Here is a 22,261-nt window from a genome sequence, read left to right as displayed (position 1 = left end):
GTATAAAAGCAATATTATAAGCTTGTAATTCTGAAGAAAATACTGAAGTTTTTTATTGTTTTACTCAATCAAAGCCGCTTTTCTGTTTATCGTCTTTTATCCAATCATATAAAATATATCCCTCATGTCATCAACATGTTAACAGAGCCATTCATATAAAAAAACAGCAAATGATTGATGCCCACAGATATTTCTATAAAGATCCTTTAAATTGAGCATTTTTTAAAAATAAATTTTACTTGTGCACCATAAAAACCAACAAAGTCCCACTCCAATCATCTTTTGATCAGTTTACAAGCATTTCCAGTGGCTTTTAAATTGTGATCATGCCGTTTCTAGCCAGATTCAAAACACCTGTGTTGTTTTCTGAGTTGTGGGTCTGTTGGTATTACCTCTTGTTTACATGCTCTCCTGCTAGCTAACAGACCCTCACACCCGCAACATGACATTAGCAGTGCAACTACAATTTCAAAGCTATCCAGCTGTTCAGTTTTAAGCCAGATGCCAGCTCGAACTAGGAAAACAAAAACGTACACGGATCTATTTAACTGCAAGTGTATGTATCGGAATAGAGCAAGGTATGGAGCTTGTGGCCTACCGATTGCAGTTTGTTCGTAGAAATGACAAGCTTTTTTAAGCTGCATTTTTTCATCTTCAAATTCACTGTGATTTGAAAAAAAAAAAAAAAAAAATCAGAAAACGCATTTGTTCGAATATGTCCTCTATCATGAGAAAAATGCAACAAGAACGAGTTAAAAACACCATTTTCATCTGAGTCTTTATATATATTTAAATATATATACTTAAAACAGAACCTATGATAAGTGAAAACAATTGTAGCTTAAAGTATTATGATGTAACTATGCAACTACACACATTAAAAGTGTGGTTTCATGACCAAAAAAGCAGCTTTAAGGAAAAATAGCAAACATTTAAAAGAACACACCTGGCTGAGTTCATTCAGTATGAATGTGAGTTTGTTGCTCCTTATGAGGAGTGCACATCCTGATAGGTCTTCCTATCATGCATAATGACTGATATGAGAGTTTCATGCCGTCTGCTTTTTTCAGGCTTCTTTTCATAGAACGTAACAAAATTCCAGGTTATTTTTCCAAAGCATGTCCAGAGGTATTTAGAATAGCTTATTCTGAGGGAAAAGGGTGCCAAGGCAAAAACAATGTGACAGTTTCTAATTGCTTCAAAACGTCCTAAAGAAGACCCCCTATTATCTATTTAAATCGGTTGATAATGTGAGGGTAGGATGTGGAGATGGAGAAGGGTGGGAGGAACGGCTAGGAGACCTAGACAAAGGGTGAGAGCTATCCTCTGCGCGGCTGTCGCCTCATTATTTTCCATCTTGACGGACGCCTGAGCTCAACCCCTGGATGAACGGGCCTGTGCTGAATAAGTTATCTCCAGACACACAAAGGGAAGAGTGCGTTCCACAAACACAGCAATACTGCATAGCATGAATCCCTTTTTCCTCTCCTCTCCTCTACAGTCTTTTCTTATTTTTGTGTATTTTTTTACACCCACCACCCTTCCCCTTGTTCACTATAGACGAAAAGCAGGGCCTGCCACAGACTGAGATCTCACCTGTAATTTTTGAAGAAGTGCACAGTAGGTGGGGGAAAAACACAAGAGATATAATAGAATAAAAGACAGGAAGGATGCTGCCATCTATATTTGCTCCAAAGATAGATCGCTCTCGGTTCCTTCATTTTGTTTCATCTATCCCTTTTGTTTCAGCAGCTCTTCAATAAACAGAGGGACCTACTTTGGACAGCATCTTAGAGGATGTTTTTTGTTCTTAAGGCAAGGTTCACAGCATGATCACTGAGGACGTTTTGGGTTTATTTGATTTTTCTTTTGTTTGTTTCAAGATCACCTGTATACAATATTCCCATGAAGGATCTTCAGACAGATATGTGGAAACGGTTAATTTCCAAAACATTTCATGCTCATTTCTTTGTGGGGACGAGGTGTCACACTTGCCAGTTTCTCACACCTCCCATCACTCAAAAGTAGAAGTGGAACTTTTGGACTGAGAGGCTCGTTCTTTCCTGACGGGAAATCAGAGGGTGCCATGGCCCGACTGGCGCTCCACGACAGATCAAACGGGGCATGTACCCTTGGAGTGACACCTGGAGCCACTTCAAGGGATAAGGACACCACTGATCTCTGGTGATCTCGTCAGAATGAAAGTCAGTCAGAGTTACAGGATGGGGAGAAAAAAACAGTTCCTTCAGTTGGGATGGCTTGAGCACCTCGATGTTTGTGTCAAGATGACCGTGAACCATTTGTATTATCATTGAGTTTACACAAAATATTTTAATGTTTGATTTACTTAAAATCCATCTTGTACTTAATAAATGTTACATATTCCTTTTTTTGTGTGCATTTTTACACATTTTTATTTAAAGGAACATTCCTTCATAAGGCCAGTGCCAGCAGATTTCAGGGAAGCTCAGCCTCATCAAATAACAGAATCCTACTATGGGCTGAATAATAGAAAACAGGAGGTATGCAGGCAGAAAAAGGAAGCTTTGGCAGCCAGCTAAGTGAGTCAATCCTAAGCACACAAATGCATCCCTTATATAAAACAACAACAGGTCTTTGCCCTTGTCTACAAGCCATTCCTCTACAACCCGGGCTCGTGTGTGTCTACTTTTTTTCCCCCCGCAAAAATTGTCCCATCAGTACTCTCTAATAGGCAAAGTGTAGGAAGAGAGGAAAGAAAAAGGATGAGATAAAGGAGGAGGGAGAGTCAGGAAGACAGAGTGAAGGCAGCGGCGCTTGTTTGGCTCGGGAGCAGCGAGTAATGAGGCCGAGGCGCTCCCTGTCATTGTCCCAGCAGCAGCCTGTAGCCAAAGACAGGCACAGAGGAATAACAAAAAGCATCAGCTATGTCAAAATAAGACAATCATCTGACATTCATAACACCCTAACAGAAGAAGGAATAAAGAGAGGGAAGTGAAACCTTAAAATCTTATTTTATTTTTTTGCCCCTTTAATCTTAAAAAAGGGTTTTTTTTGACAGTCGTAATTCGTTTCTATTCAACCAATTATCCCTTGATATCTGGATTTTCTTAAAATACAATATCAGTTTGTTAAAGTTTGGCAAAAATTGCCAAAAATTTGCACCGAAAAAATGTTGGGCTTACTTGACCAAGTAAAAGCAACAAAATCCTCCAAAACTCACTGCTGTGTAGACTCATACACTTTCCCCAAATCTGTGAACATATCGAACAACAGCTGCGTTCACCTTACTTTAAAGTTTATAAAGGCCGTGCCAAAAGAGCACAGAAAATTTATACTTCACTTTGTTCTTATTCCAAAATGAAAGCAGCCAGGACAGAACGTTCCCCGGAGAGAACAGAAAAGGAGGGGCGTGACTGATCCAGAGGGATGTAGCGCCGTTTTATGGCGGGGAGCGAAGGGTAGATTGAGGTGTGTTGATGATGCCAGGATGAACAAATTACAAAGCAAAGGGGATGAGTTTAAGGGCAGTACACGGAATTATTGTGGCAGCAAAACAGAGAGAAGATCAGAGAGAGTATAATCCGCCGGGAGAAATCTGTCCCACTTGGGGCAAAAAAGAAAAACAAATCAGGAGTTGTGTGTTGACTTGAGTTGTATTGCAACAAACTGCACTGCAGTGTTGAAGGAATGCACGGAAAAGTACATAAAATAAACACGTTCGTTTGCATGTGTGGATAAAACAAAGCAATAATTCTTTAAAAAGTACCCCAAATACCAGTAATCTTATTTGGTTTTTGACCTCTATTTTGTTCAATTTAAATTTAAAAGAACTCTCTCTAAACATAAAAGAAAGTCTATCAAAACCACACTGGTAATGCTTTCTTTTACACTAAGGTACTTGTACAGTGTATTTAATTAGATTGTACTTTTGTTATACTAAATGGATACTTATGTGATACAGGGTATTGAGGCGATCACTAAATGGTAATTACCACTTAAATACCCTTGATATTTAAGCAGATTTGGTACTTATGCGGGATTTAAGTAATAATTACATGACAATTTTGTTGTACCAACTGGGTACTTACGTGGTACTTGCTGTGTATCTATGTGGTACTTATTGGTTCATACTCATGTGGTACACACTAGGGCGCCCATGGTGCAGTGGTAGGGTGGTCAACCTCTGATTGGAAGATTGCCAGTGCGATTCCCGCGTGATTGCCTGCCCATGTGCCGAAGTGTCCTTGAGCAAGACACCAAGGCGCCAGTGTTCGGCAGCGGAGTATCAGTGTATGAATGTGTGTGTGAATGGGTTTGTTACTATAAAGCGCTTTGGGCCTTCGAGGAAGGTAGAAAAGCACTATACAAGTATACGCCATTTACCATTTACTTACGTGTTGAGTTATTGGGTCTCTTGTGGTAGTTACTACATGTAATGACAGTGTAAGTACAAGTAAAGTACCTTGAATTTACTTGTCAACTTAATGTATGTTTCATGGTATTTATCTTGTGAAATAAGATGGTGGGTAAAAAGAAAGTACCTTTGAAATACAGTAAAGAAGTTCCCAAAATGTACTTTCTATGTGCTTAATAAGTATATGTGCATTTCATGGTACTCACCATGTGTAAGAGGATAGGTATTTACATAGTACTTATGTGGTACTATATCGTGTTTTTAAGGTATTAACTGTTATTGAGAAGAGAATAAGTACACAGAAAGTAACATTTAATGTTTGTGACTTTACATGTAAAGTTGTGAAGCCTGTTGAGCAGACTCAGTCTGTCTTCTAAATGCTCATGCCAAATTGGAAAAAAAACTTTTAATTTTATGTATTGAACATCTGACCTTTTTTCCACAAACCTTATTCTGTTGAACCTACTTTCTATCAAACACATTGCAAGTGGAACCCGTAGGACTCTCCCCAGAGGAACCCCAGGCAAAACTGGGTGCACAACTGCGCTTACCTCTTTTACCCCAACTACTGCTTGAACTTTATTTTTAAAAACACAGAATAAACCTCTAAACAACAAACACAAAAAGCCTTTTATGTATAAAAAAGATTAAAAAGTAAATATATTTTTCCAAAGGGTTTCAAAAGAAAAACTTCTCAGAGGCTTGTTGTGAGCTTGCTGCAGCACAGGGTTGTCGCACTCGAAAACAAAAGTAATCTTGGGGACACTTTAAGAATTGGAGCATGACAGAAGGTTAATGTTCTGGTAATGGTGCAACAGCAACAGCAACAGCCTGCAGGTTTCTGCATCACCTCGCTCCAACTTTTAGGCTGATCTCTTAATCGGTGTTGAGATCGCATGAGTCTTTTTCTGAAGGCCGGGGCTCTGTCCATCCTGAATGCCCGTTGCTACTTCCATGCCCAGCCATGAATATGGAGCTGTTCTGTGGCTTAGAGCTTGCTTATGTTTTCTGTCTGATATCTAGACCCCATTCCCATTTCAAAGGGAGGTCCACTCGGGGCCTTGACTTTTTGATCTGCCTGGCGACTGAGTCGACCACCTGCATGTGGGATCAGCTGCCAGCGTGAGCAGACAACCCCTCTGCTTCAAAATACACATCCTTCCCCCTTCATCCTCCCTTCGATGCTCCATTGCTCTTCACTGTACCCCCTCCTTCCATGAAGCTGCCAAGAGCCCCAGTAGTTCTAACTGGGTCTGGAGCTGCATTCCATTCCCAACTGATCCGATCATGGATGTATACGAGAGGCTTAAGATGCTCAGTATAGCACTTGTCAAACAGAGTCAAAGCTCCACAGACACTACAAGGGTCTTATCAAAGATCCCACAGCCTTTTAATCAGCGACAATAATCCACATCATGGACTACTGTGACCCCTCCCACCACAGCCTGTGCCAAACTTACCATTTGTATCAGACATGATCAAAATGTCAAATAATTTGGAATTAAGGCATCAAAGATATCGGTTTGTGAGATGAGCAGCAAGCCCATGAAAGAACCAATTAACAGCTACTGTAACAATCTCTTTCACTAATTACCCTTCGTTGAAGTTATGAGTTTCTGTCTGAATGCAACAACAGTTTCGTTTAAAAAACAAAGCGACAGCTATTTGGGATGTGCATGTTTCCCCGGGTTGCTTGCAATAAGTGATATTCACAGATTCTTAAAGTTAATTAGCTTTCTTGAACTGCAGCAGATAGCCTAATGAGTGTCTAATTGTTTCTCAGCAGGGGTGGCAGCCTTAAGAGCACTAAGAAATGTGTAAGGTGTTGGTTCAATCGTACAACATCAACAGGATTCAGGAAACCGCAACAAGCCTGTTTCGTCTACTTGTCTGAAATTAAAGAGAGAGCAGTTATAACTTGTCAAAGGAAAGCTGCTATATTCATCTTTTTATCCATTTAGCTTAGAAATGTAAAAATTTGTGCTAATCATGAAAAACATTTCTCCAAAATTACTGAATTGAGGGGAAAAGAGTATTACTACTCTATCTACTATTATTTCTATCCATTTTTGGGCTACTTCTAAGGAAGATGATCTTTTGTAAATGCACTTCCTTTTGCATTTACAGGGTTCCTTCACCATATCGCAGTTCACCTTATGCAGTCTTTCTGACTTGTTGTTTTATTTCAGTGCAATGTTGCATGCCTTTTTATTTTAACACAGCACACTGTGTTCTGCATCCTGATTGGGCGTTGACCTTGTCAATCAATCCTTTCCCTGCTGTGTCACCTGTATAGAATGCATTTAGTTCACGAGCAGATCTTTGTTTTCATTCTATAATCCTGGACTTAATTTTCTATGAAGATTTGAAAGTTGGAAGTTGAAACAAGAGAGAAAAGAGTGAAAATGGTCGTCTCTCTAAGAAAGGGGTATAAAAAGTGTAGTGAGGGGATTTCACAGATTTCACACAGTTATTTTTATAACCTTTCCCCTTTGATAAACGAGAGAAGTGTGGAAAAAAATACAAAATTGGATTTTAAAAACAGTGTAAATTAGAAAAAAAAATCAGTAAGAAGCTAGGGAGGGTAAAATTATGTTCATTTTTGCTGTAAGTTTTTCATGTTTATTCAAATTTTTCAAATGTGCAAAGTTAGAAAAAAAAAAGAACAAACAAAATACTTTCTTGTATTTTAGCAACAAGGAAGAATGGAACAAAGGTGTGTGTGTGTGTGTGTGTGTGGGGGGGGGGGGGGGGGGGGTGTTGTTTGGTTCTTCTGCTCCCATCAAGCGGAATGGCAAGCAGTATAGGAAGAGGCTTGCAGCCGGGCAACACTTTAGAAAGCCCTCATAAATCCTGATTTGAGAGGGGCTCTAACCAGAGGAGCCAAAGCACATCAAGTGGGGGTGGGGGGTGCGTTGGAGAGCACATGAGGGGGGGGGGGGGGGGGGGGCATGCCACTTAAAATGCTATGTCTGATTAAGTCTTCCCATTAGGTGACAGCTGAACTTTAACACTAATATGATAATATTGAAATAAGTGTGTGTTATTTACTTCTGCACCAGAGGGAGTGGGGGGAGGGAGGGGGAGGGAATGATGAATGATTTCTGGACAGCTTTGGGTGACATACCACGTGAGGTGACCCCCGTCCTCTCAATCCTTCTTTCCCCCATAATCAGACTTGACAAAATAGAGACATATGCAGAAATATTGGTTACAGTTGGCGTCACAGCCCTTCTCAGGCCTTCCCTCCTTACTATCTACTGGTCGCCCCGCGAGCTGCCCTGCAAATTGTCTACAGGCACTGAAGCATCCATTTCAATTGGCACTTCCTTCCTGCGCAAGGATTTCACATTCAGTCTGTGTCATTTACATATTACATTTAATCAAAATCCACAGGAAGGGAGGAACAAGAGAGAGAAAGAAACAAAAGCGTGCAGTTACGGTTCAGGGGTGACCACACAGGCGTTTCATGAAATGGAGATGTGACTATACATCACCCCGTTTGAGTGTGGGTTAGGGGCTGGTGTAATGCAAAGCCCATTGATATATTTGTGTTCAAGAGCTGTGTTTATGTCGAGTGAATCTTTGTTTGTGAACTAGTGGGCAAAAAAAAAACCAAAGGCTGCGAATGAGATATGGCCTGCAACTTTCCTTTGTGAAAAAATAAAAGTGAAGAAAAGAATGGAGACATGTGCAGAGCGTACTTGTCTTCTCCAGCCTTTTTCTGTTCAGTGCTTCACTGCTCATTTCTTTACAACCAGAGTACAAATACTGTCGAATTCAACCAATTACTTATAGCTTCAGTGTACTCAGTTTATGATGATAGAGCTGGGGAGCTCAGATGATTTAAAGAAAAATAAGTGTCAATAAAAGAAAGACCAACTCAGTATGACAGTCACTGAGCCAAACAAATCAATACAAAAATGGAGGGATTGTCGACACTTATCTAAAACAATTCTTTCTTGAAAAAGTTTTAAAAAAAAAGACCGTATCATGCTATTCATAACACTGTTGTAGCAAAAATACAACAAAAACGAAGTCCCTACCTGCCTCTTACCTTCTCAGCATGCCAGTGAGGATGCGGGAACTCTTGCCCAAGTTGGCGTCCGTTTCTCTCAGCTGCAAAGGCAGAACAGTAAAAGACAGCTTTCATTTTCAATTCCAAGGCACGCCGTTTACGAGGAAACACAGCAATGCACACACAAAACAAATATAAACAGAGTTTGATAGTCTTCCAAACTGTTGGAAAGTTTCAGATCATTTCACAATATAGACCTCATAGTTGCAGAGAAATTGGGGACGATCAGTATCAAATGTGATTGACTAAATTTGGTGTTTCAAAAAAATTGAACCTCTTCAAAGTTTTTCAATAAATTACTTTAAAGGAATTTATGTTTCACATCAAGTTGTACATAAATACTTCTCCGGCAGCTAAACTTGAATTAACCCTTCTTTTGACTACCGTAACCCCTAACAGTTTATGCATTTAACGTAACTCCAGCAGTTTCTGAAGCGGAGATAAGCAGCAACACTGTACAGTAGTAAAGGGCTCATGCAGTCAGCATAAATCAGCTGATTCCATCACAAACCAAAGCGGCATTTCGCTGTTATGCAACACTTAACGTTGGTCATGTGTGCATATCGGTGCAAAGCCATTATATTATAAAGAGCTGCTTTTCTCCAAGTCAGAATCAGCTAAAAAATGTTGATCGCGTAAACGGTCAAAGAGATACGGTATGTCAGAGAGCGTTATTTTAGGAGTAACCAGCGACATCTCCGGTGTTAAAGGGTTAAAAGAGATGGACATAGGAACTTTGCCTTGCGACAGACTAGCAATTTAGTCGACTCTGATTGCCAGTTGCTACTTCCAGGCCATGCTCTCGGCAGATTGCTAGTCCCCCTCAACTGTAGCTGGGATAGGCTCCAGCAGCCCTCTGGTCCCAAAAGAATGTCAGCGGGTTTGAAAAATGGATGATTGGATGGATACATGGGTTGATGGATGGGCGGACATGAGAACTCCTGGTGTCCTGACTCTGCAGTCACTCAGAGACTTGCTTAAAACATAACAAGTGGAGGTTGAATAAAAATGCAGTTTTTGTGTCAAAAATGGGAATGGCGTTGTTTTTGTTTGTTTTAAGGTGATTTCTTTGCTGAAGTGCATCAAACCCAACAGGTGGAGGTCATCCATTGGTCATAGATTTTCTTTTTCATAACTCGGAAAGACAGATTTTCCGTTACACCCAGAGGAGTGGATGTTTTTAGCTTGGTCGACACACATGATGACAGCTTTAACTTTCGCACATATTCAACTTTGGAGATAAAATGATGCTTTATGAGCTACCAAGGGTTTACATCTATAATCTAAGGTTCACAAGAAAAGGGAAGACAATGAAGAAGACTGACAGACTATTTTTACTATGGAATAAAAAAAAAAAACAGATTTAAACTGCTTAGTTGAAGCAGGTATTCTAAAAAAACAAAACAAAACACAGGGGTGGCTGGGGAAAAGGAGGTTTGGGAATCCATCCTCAGATGGGTGTACTACAGTCATCTCCCCCCCCATCGGAAGAAAACACATTTTTTGGGTTAATGGAACTGGGTGTTCCTCTTTTCACCAAAAGCATTTCTTTATAAAAGAGATTTATGAATTGTACATTAGAATCAGAGTTTATTGATCTACTTTTAAAGTAGTTATCTAGCTATCAGGAGACAATCGTATATCAAAAGTAAAAAAAATTCTTTTAGATTTACTTCATGGAATTTACCAGTGAAAAAAACAGAATATACTTTTAAACAGTCTGTTTTTCATGCACTATAAAACATTACTAGAAACCAACTAAAAACAACTTTTTAATTGCGAGGCAAACCACAAGTCACTTAAATGGCCTTCAGCTGATCTTTTTGCAGAGAAAGCTTCTCTTCATTCTGCTCTTTTTTTATGTTATGAAATTACTTTTATTTTTTAGAGTCACAACATTTATTTCTCAATTAATAGGCAGATTTTTATTATGTGGGAAGTTTAGCTAACTTTTTTTTGTCATTGCTGTTTTATTTGCCGTTTTATTTGGGTTCCCATGTTCTCTCTGTAAACCCATTTTCCCACCATTCATTGCAGCACCAATCTTTTCCTGCAAGTCCTTGCTTATTTTGATGTCATCTTTCTTAGCCTGCTTTTCTTCCCATCTTCTCTACCCTATCCTGCTACGTTCTTCATTTTCTTCCATCTTTCTTTCCAGCCCTCTGGCAGCCTGAGCTGGTGCAATGCAGATTATCAGAGCCAAGGATCCATGTGGTACAGGGTAGGGGGTGAGGGACCTGGGGTTTAGGCCCTCTGGCAAAGACAACAAGTCCAGCGGTTGCCTGATGTCTGCCTATGCCCATAGATCTGTCCCCTAGACACCTCACACTTCCTCCCAAAATACATTTCTCCTTTTGAATCATCCTTTCGTCCCTCCCCCTGTTCACACCCGCTGTGCCAATTTTTTCACTTTCTTCCTTAACCTGAAATGGAAACCAAGTGAACTATTTTTTTTTGCAGTTCAGTGTCTAAAATTAACCGCATGAAGGTGTTTGTTCAAACTTACTTTTTGAGTTTTTCTACAAAATGGAAAAGCATCATAGATCATCTTAAGATTTTTTTTATACAAAAAAACCCCATGAAAATTAAAATTTTTAGGTGATCACAAATCAAACCCAATAAAAAAAAATCTGATATACATGGGCAGTATTGGTGCAGTGGTAGAGCGGTTGACCTCTGATAGGAAGATAGCAGGTTCGGTTCCTGCCCATCCCATGCGTCAAAGTGTCCTTGAGCAAGGCACTGAACCCCACATAGCTTCTGGTGGTTATAGGTCGGCGCCAGTGTAAGATAGCGAAGCCGCCATTAGTGTGCGTAAACTGCTTTGGGACTTTTACAAGGTAGTAAAGCAATATATGAGTATACTCCATTTATCAATTCTTACCTGTAGCTTATTAGAGATGGAGGTTGAAAAAGTAAAACTGGAAATAAAATGTAAATATCAGCTTTTATTTTTGGAAATAAGGGTATCAGAAAGAAGCTACTTGACAATATTGCAAACAAAAACAAACTCATCCTCTCTCTGGACGAAGGACTAACTGCCTACATGTACAATCTCAATAAATCTCAATTATTATTTGGGTCTCTTTCGCTCTTCATGAAATCATACAGTTAAAAAATAATCGTATAAATCAATATATAGGGAGTTACTTAGCACTTTCATCTTCCATTTTTTATATTTTATTGGTTTTTCACTTTTTACTATCTCCGGACAAAACTCTTCTAAAGCATCTGCTGTGTGTGTTTGTGTGTGTATGCATTTGTTGGAGAGGTTAAGCAAAGAAGACCCATGGGAAGAGGGTGGAGAAAGAGAGAGGTAGGGAAAGTAAAAAAAAAAAAAAAAAAAAAAAAAAAAAAAAAATAGGAGCACAGGTACTCTCAGTAGTCACTATAGACAGTTTTGAAAGGAGATGTTTGATTTTCTTTGAAATCGTCTGTACGAGGCCCTCTGCCATGTTGTGATCTTTAAGCATTCAGCGCTGAGTGGGCCAACAGGGCTGGGCCCCCTTCCTATGTTTGGTCTTTGCTCTGTCTGCCTACCTGTCTGTTTGGCAGCCTGCATGTTAGGAGGGGCAACATTAAGGATTAAGAGCCTCTGAGGTACAGTCTGAAGGAGGGAGTTGAACTACAGAGGCTGCTGAAATGCAAAGGAAGGGCAGAGGAAGGAGGCTAGAAGGAGAGGTTACGCTATTAGGAAACACGGAAGTGGAAAAAAGGCCCTTAAAGCCAAATTACACAATATAATAAATAAAATATTGATTCAATCATAATGTTAAATGATTGGCAAACATGAACAGGTGTTAGATCTGATATGTTATGCAGTGCTGCTTCTTTTAAACTGAACTTTTTATTGACAGAAGGTTCAGGTAGTCAAAAGTAAGGATAGGATCTGGAAAACCAGCAGGACACAAGCCCCAGATTAGATTTTTCTGCTACCTTGAGGTTTCCATGAAAGCTTCTCTTCATATTTGAATGTGTTGATTTTCATTTGTGTGCTACCTGGCATTCTCCAAAGTGGTAATTCATGGCATTTCTGCTAACCGGCTTTCAGCCGTCTTGGTTTCGCAAATCTTTGTTAGATCAGATGTCTGAGTGTGTGCACATGCTGTGTGTTCTCACCCTCTCTCTGGCTTTTTGTATCTTCTCACGGTCGCCGTGCAGGTTGGAGAGAATCTCCTGTCCGACTTGTTCTGCAAAAGGACATGTAGCATGAGAGGCAAGCATTAACAATTCTCGTAGTCATGCCACAATGTTATATAGGTGACAATATAACAGTTTGGGTCGTCTCTTTACCCAAAGCAACTTCATCCAAAAAAAATGCGTTTGAGTTAATTTCAACATAAATACATCAATTTTATGTCTTAAAATTAAATAAACTAATATAAAGACTCACAACGAAAAAGGGGGCTTTGATTTTTTTTTTAACATGCTCTTCTTAAAACTTAACATTGTGTTTCTGAATATTTTATTATTCAAATTGTAAATAAGAGTCTAAATTGAAAATAAGAGTTTTAAATTGAGAGAGGGGGAGGAGAAGGAATCATGAAAATAAGTGAAAAATCTTCATATCGATCAAAGGCGGGCTTTCAAGCACACCAAACAAATCCAGAATAAACAACACAATTGCTGACTGTAATACGCTACACAGGTGCCGCACACCAAAGGGCCCACGTGCTGAGCGCCTGTTTTGTGTGTGTGTGTGTGTGTGTGGGGGGGGGGGGGGGGGGGGGTGTAAAAATGGGCTACATCTGGCAGCTAAACAAGAGAAGAGAGAGAAGGATGAAGAACAAGTTACAGAGAAAGAGGATCAGGGTGAAGCAGCAAAAAAAAAAGAACACTATTTATTTCCCATTCATCCCTCCAACACTGTAAGTGAGTCAAATGTGTCTCTTCCTGCCTTCATTAATTTCTAATCTGGGAAAAGACAGATTGAAGGATACCCAGATTAAACAGTGCAGTCAGACAGTCACATCTGACAAATAGGGCAGATTAAAAGACTGAGTGCAGGTATTAATAACCATAAAAAAAGCCCTCCCCCATCCCGACTGGAAGAGAACAAGAAATAAACACGCAGGGAGTTGAAGCGGAAATCTTCTGTTAAAGAGACAAATAAGCACATCTATCCATCTCTGTCAAGGCTGTTGGTTTTTGTTCAATAAATGAGTGTGACAAGTATTGCAGGAGGAGAGGTTTTTTATGTCAAGTGGCTTATTGGAAAGGTTTGCAGTGCGTAACAAGATGGATGAGGTAATGGGAGAAAGGCAGTTATGTTTAGTAATTATTATTTTATGAATGTTTAGGTGACAACAAAGGTGAAGAATTCATAAGTAGTCTGAGCAATAAAGAGGATTTCAGTTAACTGAAGGCTGAAGCCACAATAACATTTTGTCAGTGGCTGTGATAAATGTAGTATAATAATAATAATGGATTAGATTTATCTGCACTATTTCTTGGTGCTCAAAGCGCTTACAATGTGTCCATTATTCATTCACTCCTCATTCATTCTTGGTGATGGTAAGCTACTGACGTAGCCACAGCTGCCCTGGAGGCAGGAAGGGTGAAGTCTTGCCCAAGGAAACCACGACAGCAGGCTGGGGGGAGCGGGGATCGAATCGCCAACCCTTCGGTCAATTGGATGACCTGTTCTATCGCCTGAGCCACTGCAAATATATATATTGTATATAACATGAAACTGCGGTTAAACTGCAGGATATGTTGTATAAGTACAACATTAAGTACTATTAAACAAAACCCAAGTGAAAGTCATTAGGAAGTCATGTTAAACTAAAGGTTTATGATTGTCTACTTCTAGTTATAAACACTTTTCTTAAATATCCGTGTGGGGAGTGCAGGTGTGTCTTGCATGCAGTTCCCTTGAGGCTTGTATGGCCACCTCAAAGGATGCCATGAAAAAGGAACGTACCATTATAGGGTGTGTGATGGGTGAATTGTTATGTATTTGTAAGGCTAATGTAAGTTACGCTGTCATAAAATGCCGTTAATCCACCTCAACCTTCTTGTCATTAATAAGGTGCAAGTGCTGGCCCATAACTGACTGCACTCAAATGCCGCTCGCAGGTGATAATGCAAGTGCCCATAGGACGCCCGTACAATCCCCATACAAACTATGCTCAAAATATATGCAAAAAAAAAAACTCAATTAAAACTGTCCAATTGCTGAAAAGAAATGGAAAAAAGAGACAGAATTCACTGCTAATGCTTCTGACTTGTTGCTCGTTAGCGTTTAAAATATTCCCCGCCTGTTTAACGGCTATTAACAATTTAAATAACCCTGGCCTGGAGGCCGTGCTCTTGTTAAAGACTCCCATCCCCAAACGCCTATTTAACAAGCCCATTATTCCATTACATTACATTTACATCAGCACCACTGGGTCTTAATTTGATGTGGCCTTTTAATGTAATACAAAGAACGTGTACAAAAACAGTGAATGCAGAAATCTGAAGGAGAAAAATGCGTGTCTGGACAAATATCTTTTCTGTTAACAAATAGGACACATCTACTTACTTGTACTGGATGTGGATTTATTCCAAGTCATACTTTAGATCTATGTTTCATGATATCCACCAAATAGAAACTCATTAGGGATTATAATCTCTAAACACAAATTAATCAAAATCTTAGACTAAAGTTAAAACTCAAGATTTGTGAGTTGGTGTGCAAATATATGATCCTCAAGTGAAACTGTATCAATTAGTTGAATGATTGTGATCATAATTTAGAAAATGTTCACAATATGTTGTGGGAAAGTATGTAGTGGGTCCCAGATAAGCGTAGGAAGATGGATGGATAGTGGGACAGACTCCCAATCAAATATGTGGAATCCAGAAGAATTGGCTGTCTTTATTTTTGTAGTATGCTTTTTAGTGACAAAAACTTTAGCTACCTTACTTTTTTAAGAGCAGAATCATTAACCTATTTTTAACTATTTTTATTTATTCCAAAACAAAGCGTAGGCTTCATATTTTAGTGGTTGTGCATTAAATTAGAGCTCTGCTCCATTCCTCAGAATTATGGCGCTTAGAAAGCAACTGAGGAGCACCAACATGTCTACACCCTTCAATTTTAATTGGTGGTACAATCTATTTTAAACAAACTTTTCCATTGCAGTTACACTGCGTCTGAGAGCCTTGTATTGTTAACTGTGTGGCAGGCTCTCTTTTTTTTTTAACCTGCTCCCTCAGTCCCTGGAGCCTAAAGAGAACATAACCTGACAGGGGTGTACCTAAAGGATCACCACAGCTCCTTCTCATTTAGTAGTAAAGAGCACTTTTTTGCTGGTCTAACACAAGCCTCACATACAAGACAACTCAACGTGTGGGAAGGTAAAGGTTAAGTAAAGAGAAACCAAGACTCAAATAGTTTTGCCATTTCAAACTCACTAATAAATGAATACATTTGCATGTTTTAAGGAAGTCTAGAGCTTATATCATATGCCTAACTACATCAGGAGTTCCAAGTTCAGTCCAAAATGAAATGCACTCAAATATAGTAAATATAATGTAAATATAGTTAAAAAAAAGTTAGTTTGAAATACAAGAGGGGTTTATACAAATATACCCCCTTGGGTATTCAAAGCTACATAACCCCCTATTGTAACAATAACATCTGTCAAACACAAGAGGCCCTTAGCTTTTATGCTGCTGGACAAAAAATTAAGAATAGAAATGTTGAGTCCATAACAAAATCCATGAATAAATAAAGTCACAATCATACATGATGTATATTGGGAGGTGGGCAGAGTATACACAAATGACAGAGTATACACAACATCAAGGTTTTGTATTGGACCATAAGGCAGACAGGATCTTAAGGCTCATTAAGCAAGACAAAACAGTCATATAATATTGTATGACTCACTACCCAGAATGCCTAGGAACCAAGAGGCAGTCGATTGGTCAGAAGGTTTGATGGGAAGTTTTTCTAGCAAACACTTTTGCTTATATTTGCCTCTTCTGCCCTTCAGCCCTTGCAGAGAGTGCAACAGAACAAAAAAGTCGAACTTTATTCACAATAACTCAACATTGTTCAGTGGTAACACATAACAAAACAACAATTTTTCATTTTTTTTATGTTGAAGAACAGTACGTATCACTTGGTAGCCGCAATGTTTCGACATTCCATAGTTTACCAAAGTCTTTCAAAAACATTTAGACAGATTTTTGAGCTCCTTGAACTACAGATAATCGGTTCCAGGTCAGTTAACACAACCAGAATTATGACATAAGAGGCTCCTTCTTAAAAGGCACAATGTCAATTTTTGAGAAAATTAAAGGCATTTTAAGTGTGCCTTGTGGTCCATAAAATACAGGAATAAAAGATTTAAAAAGTCAAGATTTATAGGCTATAGTCAATAGGATTTGTAGTAGTTTCAGTCTATCCCGTTATAAGCCATCCAGTGGCCCTTTCCCTGCATGCATTTGAGTGGTGGTGGGCAGTCAGGTTGGATTTCTGGGCCCTTTCTTCACTTTGCCAGACTGTGTTTTATTCATCGCCTGTGCCCTGACCCCGCAGAGCTCCTGTTCTGACAAATCACTTCTGATTAAGACAGATCTCCGTTAGTCAGCCACTCAACCTGGCTTATTCATCATTCCACAGAAAATATCCCTCTCTACTCCCTCATCCCTCCTCCTCCCAGCTCGTTTGGCTGTCTGTCAGACCGAAGCAAAGTACAAAAGAAATTTCCGCTGCTGCTTTAAATGGTTGATTATGGACAATTGGTGGATTGAGAGACGTAAGGCTGTCTTATGGGTGATAAGACACTGATTTAATGGGTATAAATGACTGGGCCGGTATGAGAGCAGCTGGTAATAGAACAATTTGTTTATAGCTGTATTGGGGTGGAGGTAACTGAAGGCTACATTTTCTTTCTACTTGAGCTCCCCCTCCTATTTTCCCTTAACCTCAACCTCAAAGTCAAATTCTCAGATTACCAGATTTACATTTTTTTAACAGGAAAAGTCCCTCTCCCACTCCATTCAATGAGAATTGATGAGCCCTGGAAGGGAAAAGCTTGTTTTTACATTTATGAAATCACCCATACAAACAAATCCCTTTGGACAAGCCACACAAATATTGACAAAACCACTCACATGTATCAATGCTTTCTGTGGGGTGGAACTATTGCATTACAATATTTACCTTCAGTGTAATTAACTGGGCATTTACAGGACACAACGTTCTGCAGGAAATTACAGGAAAACAACGTTCTACTTAAGCCCAGAGACAGCCACAAGACTTTTGTGTTGAAAAATCTAACAAACCAGATTAAATTAACCTGAACAACAACGCGACTGGTGGCAAAGGGCTGCGAGGCAGGAGGAGTGAGAGCAGAATGAGTGTTCCTTCTAGCAAATTGCCTGGACTTAATCAACCAGTCTCACTGAACCATCCAAATGAAAACTAATAGACTTGGATGCTTGCAGTGATTGCTCCACATGCAACAATGTGTGAACAGGAGCAATACTTTCTAAGGTCCTCAATTAAAAAAAAAAAAAAAACAAGGAATTTCTACAGGCGACTGGTCAGCATTTACACTTGCTTTGGCAGTGTTCACATCCCAACAGGTCAATTGTTAAACTCAAACAAAGTTGACATATAAATTCCATTTCCAGCCCAGGCAAATGTGTTTTGTATTTGTTGATTAAATTTGTTCTAAACTATATAAAATGTATGAAGTATAGAATTAAAAACTCAAATCCAGATGAGCTAATTTGTTTTTGCATTATTCATAAGTCTGACATTTGTGTCATGCAATTGTGCAAGCATTGGTTCGAACTAAAAGATGGAAAAAAATTAACATGAGTGTATAACAAATACTTATAAATGAACATTTATACAGGCCAGTCAGTCCAAATAATCAATCCAGGGACAATGTTAAGGATTTGAATTTATTTTCACTGGACCTGGTAGCTAAATGAGGACTCTTCAGACTATAAAACAAAAAATGTCAACCAAAACATCGTCCAAATTGATGTGAACTTCCGCCGTTCATGTCGCACCACAACAAGAGAAATAATCAAACCAAAAGCGATATTGAATTGAACACGTGAAACGTGTTCTTAGAAATGCAGAGAGACGGAGATGTATTTATAAATATGAGGAAAGAGAAGAAGAAGAAGAAAGAGAAAACTTGATGTTCCCCTAGTTCAATTTCAAGAGTTTAGAACGCTAATCATCGCATTACTGTTGATTAAAAGCTTTTACGCCTTTAATCAGAAAGTTGACGGGCAGATCAAAGAGGGAAACACACATTTTTTTGCCGTCTAATTATCTGTACAACACCACACCTCAGGCAGCCCTTCCCTGCCTATCTCCTCAAACTCTGTGAAAGACTGGGAATGAAGATCTAACATTTACCACAGTTCATTAACCAATAAAACGAAAGATGGGGGGGTAGACAAGCCAACATGCAAAGGCTTAAAGTCTTTATGATTAGTGAAGACCTAAAGGACGCCTGTAATCATCCCTATTAACTTGTCCTGAATCGTAATGTCTTAATTATCTTCCAAAAACTAGGCTTGCCATAAGTCTAATTTACATGTTTTGACAAAGGTTGTTAAATGCTTTCCCCACACAAAGGCAATGTATGCTTTTATTTTTAACCTGTCAACACCGTTATAGTAATTGCCTTTATTTAATAAAAAAATAAACCAGATTGCTAAATGTGCTTTGCTGAATTTGCTCACCCAGCTGCCTGAGCAAGTGACGCAAAACAGATTTAATCTTTTTTCTTTTTCAATAATTCTTAATGTAAAAACTGATAGAGGTGTGGTACCTTCTGTGGGCACACAAACATTATCCAAAGTTTTCTTTGGATAATGTTTCAAGATTTGGCTTGTTTTATGAGCAAAACATCAGTTTTCTACCTGATCCATGTTCAAATTGTCTTTTGATCAGATGAGAGCAACCACCCTTTGCCCTCTTCTCATCTAATAAATCCTGTAAGACAAGCATACTTAAAAACAACAATCGACAAACTTTGTCACAACACTATACACAACGATTTAATGTTGGAGAGAAAGAAAGACGTGAAGATGAGGCATCAAAAATTAGCCTGAAGGAAAGTTGCAGGCATTAGTTAGATTAAACAGTTACAGTGACAGAATCTGTCAGCAGGAAACAAATTAATAATGTTTTGCTAAATCAAAAAAAAAAAAAATACTACTAATGAGTTGGGGAAGCCTATGTAAGAAAAAAACCAAAGGTGGATTGGGGTGGATGGTTTAAACTTGTTTAGTCAAAATGCCCAGTTCAGCCTGTGTGTTGGAGTCAGTTTACTACCAACCATAGTTTGGTGTAAGGGCACAGTACGACAGTGATAAATACTTAAACTTACATTAGCCTCATGAATACTTCACGATGCACTTGCCACACACACACGACAATGGTATATCCCATTTTCAATGAGCCTCGGGAGAACAGCAAGACACACCAACTGTCCCCCCCTGAGATGCTTCTTGAACTGACCACCTTTCTCTGCGACCCACCCAGACAACCCGAAAAGCTAAATGTACGGGCATGGACAGAAATATATCCTTTAGATCTCAGGTGATGTAAACTGTTGTCAAAAGACAGAACACAACCAAGTTATTGTTTTTGTTGGGATCACACCATTGCACTTCCTCTCTCTGGCATATAATAATAATATAACAATACAGCTATTATCGAGGGCACGAGAAACAGACAGGACTAACCACAGAGAGACATCACGCGCCTCATTTCACAATGATTGAGGCCACAGAGTTGAAGGCAGATTATAGCCAGCTGCCACTGTGAATTTACGTGAAACCGCTCAACATGTGATGGGATGTAAAAAACCCAGCGTACATTGTTCATTTGTGCTGACTCTGCATGGTGGCGATTTAATCAATCTCATTGAAAACAGTTTGAACTAGTAGACAAGTGAATGTGTTGACTAAAGCTACACTGAAGTAAAAAGGTAGAGGAGATTACCAAGACCTTTATGAAAGGAACACACTATTTCCTTCAATAGTTTAAAGGTTTTTTTTTTATTTATCCAACAATATAAAACAGGAAGAATATTTTACTTGTATGTAACAAGACAAGCAAGTACTTGAGAAGTAAAACACTGGATAAATATAAAAATAACTTGTTACTTAAAAACACGTTTTAAGTTAGCCCTTAAAAAAGACATTTGTTAAACTCGAAACAGAGTCGGCCTATAACAATGTTGAAATTACCTCAATTTTACTCTATATTCATTCAACATATTTCTCACAAATGAGTCTAAATTAAAGAAATGCAAAGAGACAAAAATGCAGCATTGTATGAAAAGGACATGGTTGCATGAGCATCACCCGTCTCCAGGGTCCAAATATACAGTTTTCTAAATATATGAGCAAACAAACAAGCATGGAGACAGAGGGAAAACGAAAGAAAGACACTCTGATGTGCTTGGTATCAACTGATGGTGTCATCCTAGATATGTTACCATGAAGGGCAGATCTGCAGCCCAATTATGTGCTGGGACAGCAGCATCAGCAGCCAGCAACTCAAAAATAAATAAGTAAATAAAAAAAGCTGGTGAAGAAATGATTATGTGCTGGGGATAAGCCTGGAACCTAAATTTAAATTATCTGAAATGACATGGCTACAGGGCTTAGGTCTGTAGAGCTGCATCTGAAAGCGACAGGTTTCTGGAGTTAAAGGTGTGGCCGTCTGTCAGACAGCAAAGCCTCTCTGAAAATGGGAAACTAATTTAGACAATGATGCTGAACTGAAAAAAACAAAAGGTAAAAAAAAAAAAAAAAAAACTACTTTTTATTACTGTCCAGCTCTTTTCCTGAATCAAGATTTCAAAACTTCTTTAGCCTAGTCTAATAACTACTGAATCATAGGTTACAATACATTTTTCCGCTCGTTCTTGCTCAGTCAGTAGTGACGGTGTGATATCAAAGGTCACATTTTAAAATCTCCAACAGTCTAAATGATTTTTTTTTAACTGTATAACTGTAGAATTTGAAGAATTCTCGTTTTACAGCTTCTGGAGGTTTTATATCTGACAAAGAATACCAGGCATCAATATACACACCAAGGACATCATTCCTCAACTACAGAGTTGATTTTCAGAGGAATTTAGTCAAACAGCTAAGTTAGTTGTGGCTTCGACAGTTTTGAAACCTCTATCATGCTTAGCTTTGGGTTTGTGTGTTCTGCTTTCCTAAGGAAGTGAGTTTGTCTCAGGAATTTTGATCTGGCGGCTCTACAAAAGCGTGCCTGGTTTTGAAAAAAGGTTTGGACTTTAAACGTATAGCCCAGTTGTGTTTTAAACACCGTTCTTTCAATCAGCAATCAAAGAAAAATTATTCAAACCTCACACAAGGCTTTTATAATGATCAGTTTTACTACAAAGCTTAAGAAAACCTTCAATGCATGCACTGGCAGATATTATATCAGTGAATAGAGAAGTAGGACCACCTGTCAAGCAAAGGGAAGAAATAACATGTTGAGCTTCAGAATTTGTCAATTAATTAACAAACTGTATTATAAGCAAAATAAATTGAATTTAACAGTGTGCATTACTGTCAGGCAGACAAGTTTTTCCTGCCCCTCATCATTAAATAAAAAGCTTAAGTGAAAACACAGCACGCCTGCCACCAATTTCTACAGTAATGAAGCGTATCTAAGTTTTAAGACATGCCAGAACGAATTTAATCAATCTCCCAAAGAACCTTGGCACCATCAAATTAACTATTCATAAAGGACATGATATTATAACTCTATTGTCAACTTTAACTGTCCTTTT

At 38.8% G+C, this 22,261-nt stretch overlaps 1 protein-coding gene across 4 annotated transcripts in view; it reads right to left on the bottom strand.

The window, feature by feature from the left end:
* vti1a (vesicle transport through interaction with t-SNAREs 1A) overlaps positions 1–22,261 on the bottom strand; it is a 101,891-nt gene that overhangs the window by 24,746 nt on the left and 54,884 nt on the right. For 2 of the 4 annotated variants that reach the window (XM_011488208.4, XM_011488209.4), the window contains 2 exons: positions 12,594–12,664; positions 8,443–8,515 (listed from right to left, as the gene is read on the bottom strand). In XM_011488208.4, the coding sequence (XP_011486510.1) occupies positions 8,450–8,515; positions 12,594–12,664 (137 nt within the window). In that variant the 3' untranslated portion in view covers positions 8,443–8,449. The remainder of the gene's footprint in view (positions 1–8,442; positions 8,516–12,593; positions 12,665–22,261) is intronic. The other 2 variants (XM_004080388.5, XM_004080387.5) reach the window with 1 other exon arrangement.

Source organism: Oryzias latipes, chromosome 19 (assembly GCF_053564925.1).
Source record: "Oryzias latipes strain Hd-rR chromosome 19, Olatipes_Hd-rR_3.1".
NCBI lineage: Eukaryota > Metazoa > Chordata > Actinopteri > Beloniformes > Adrianichthyidae > Oryzias > Oryzias latipes.
Note: the sequence above shows the minus strand (reverse complement) of the source record. Positions and strands in the feature narration are given on the sequence as shown.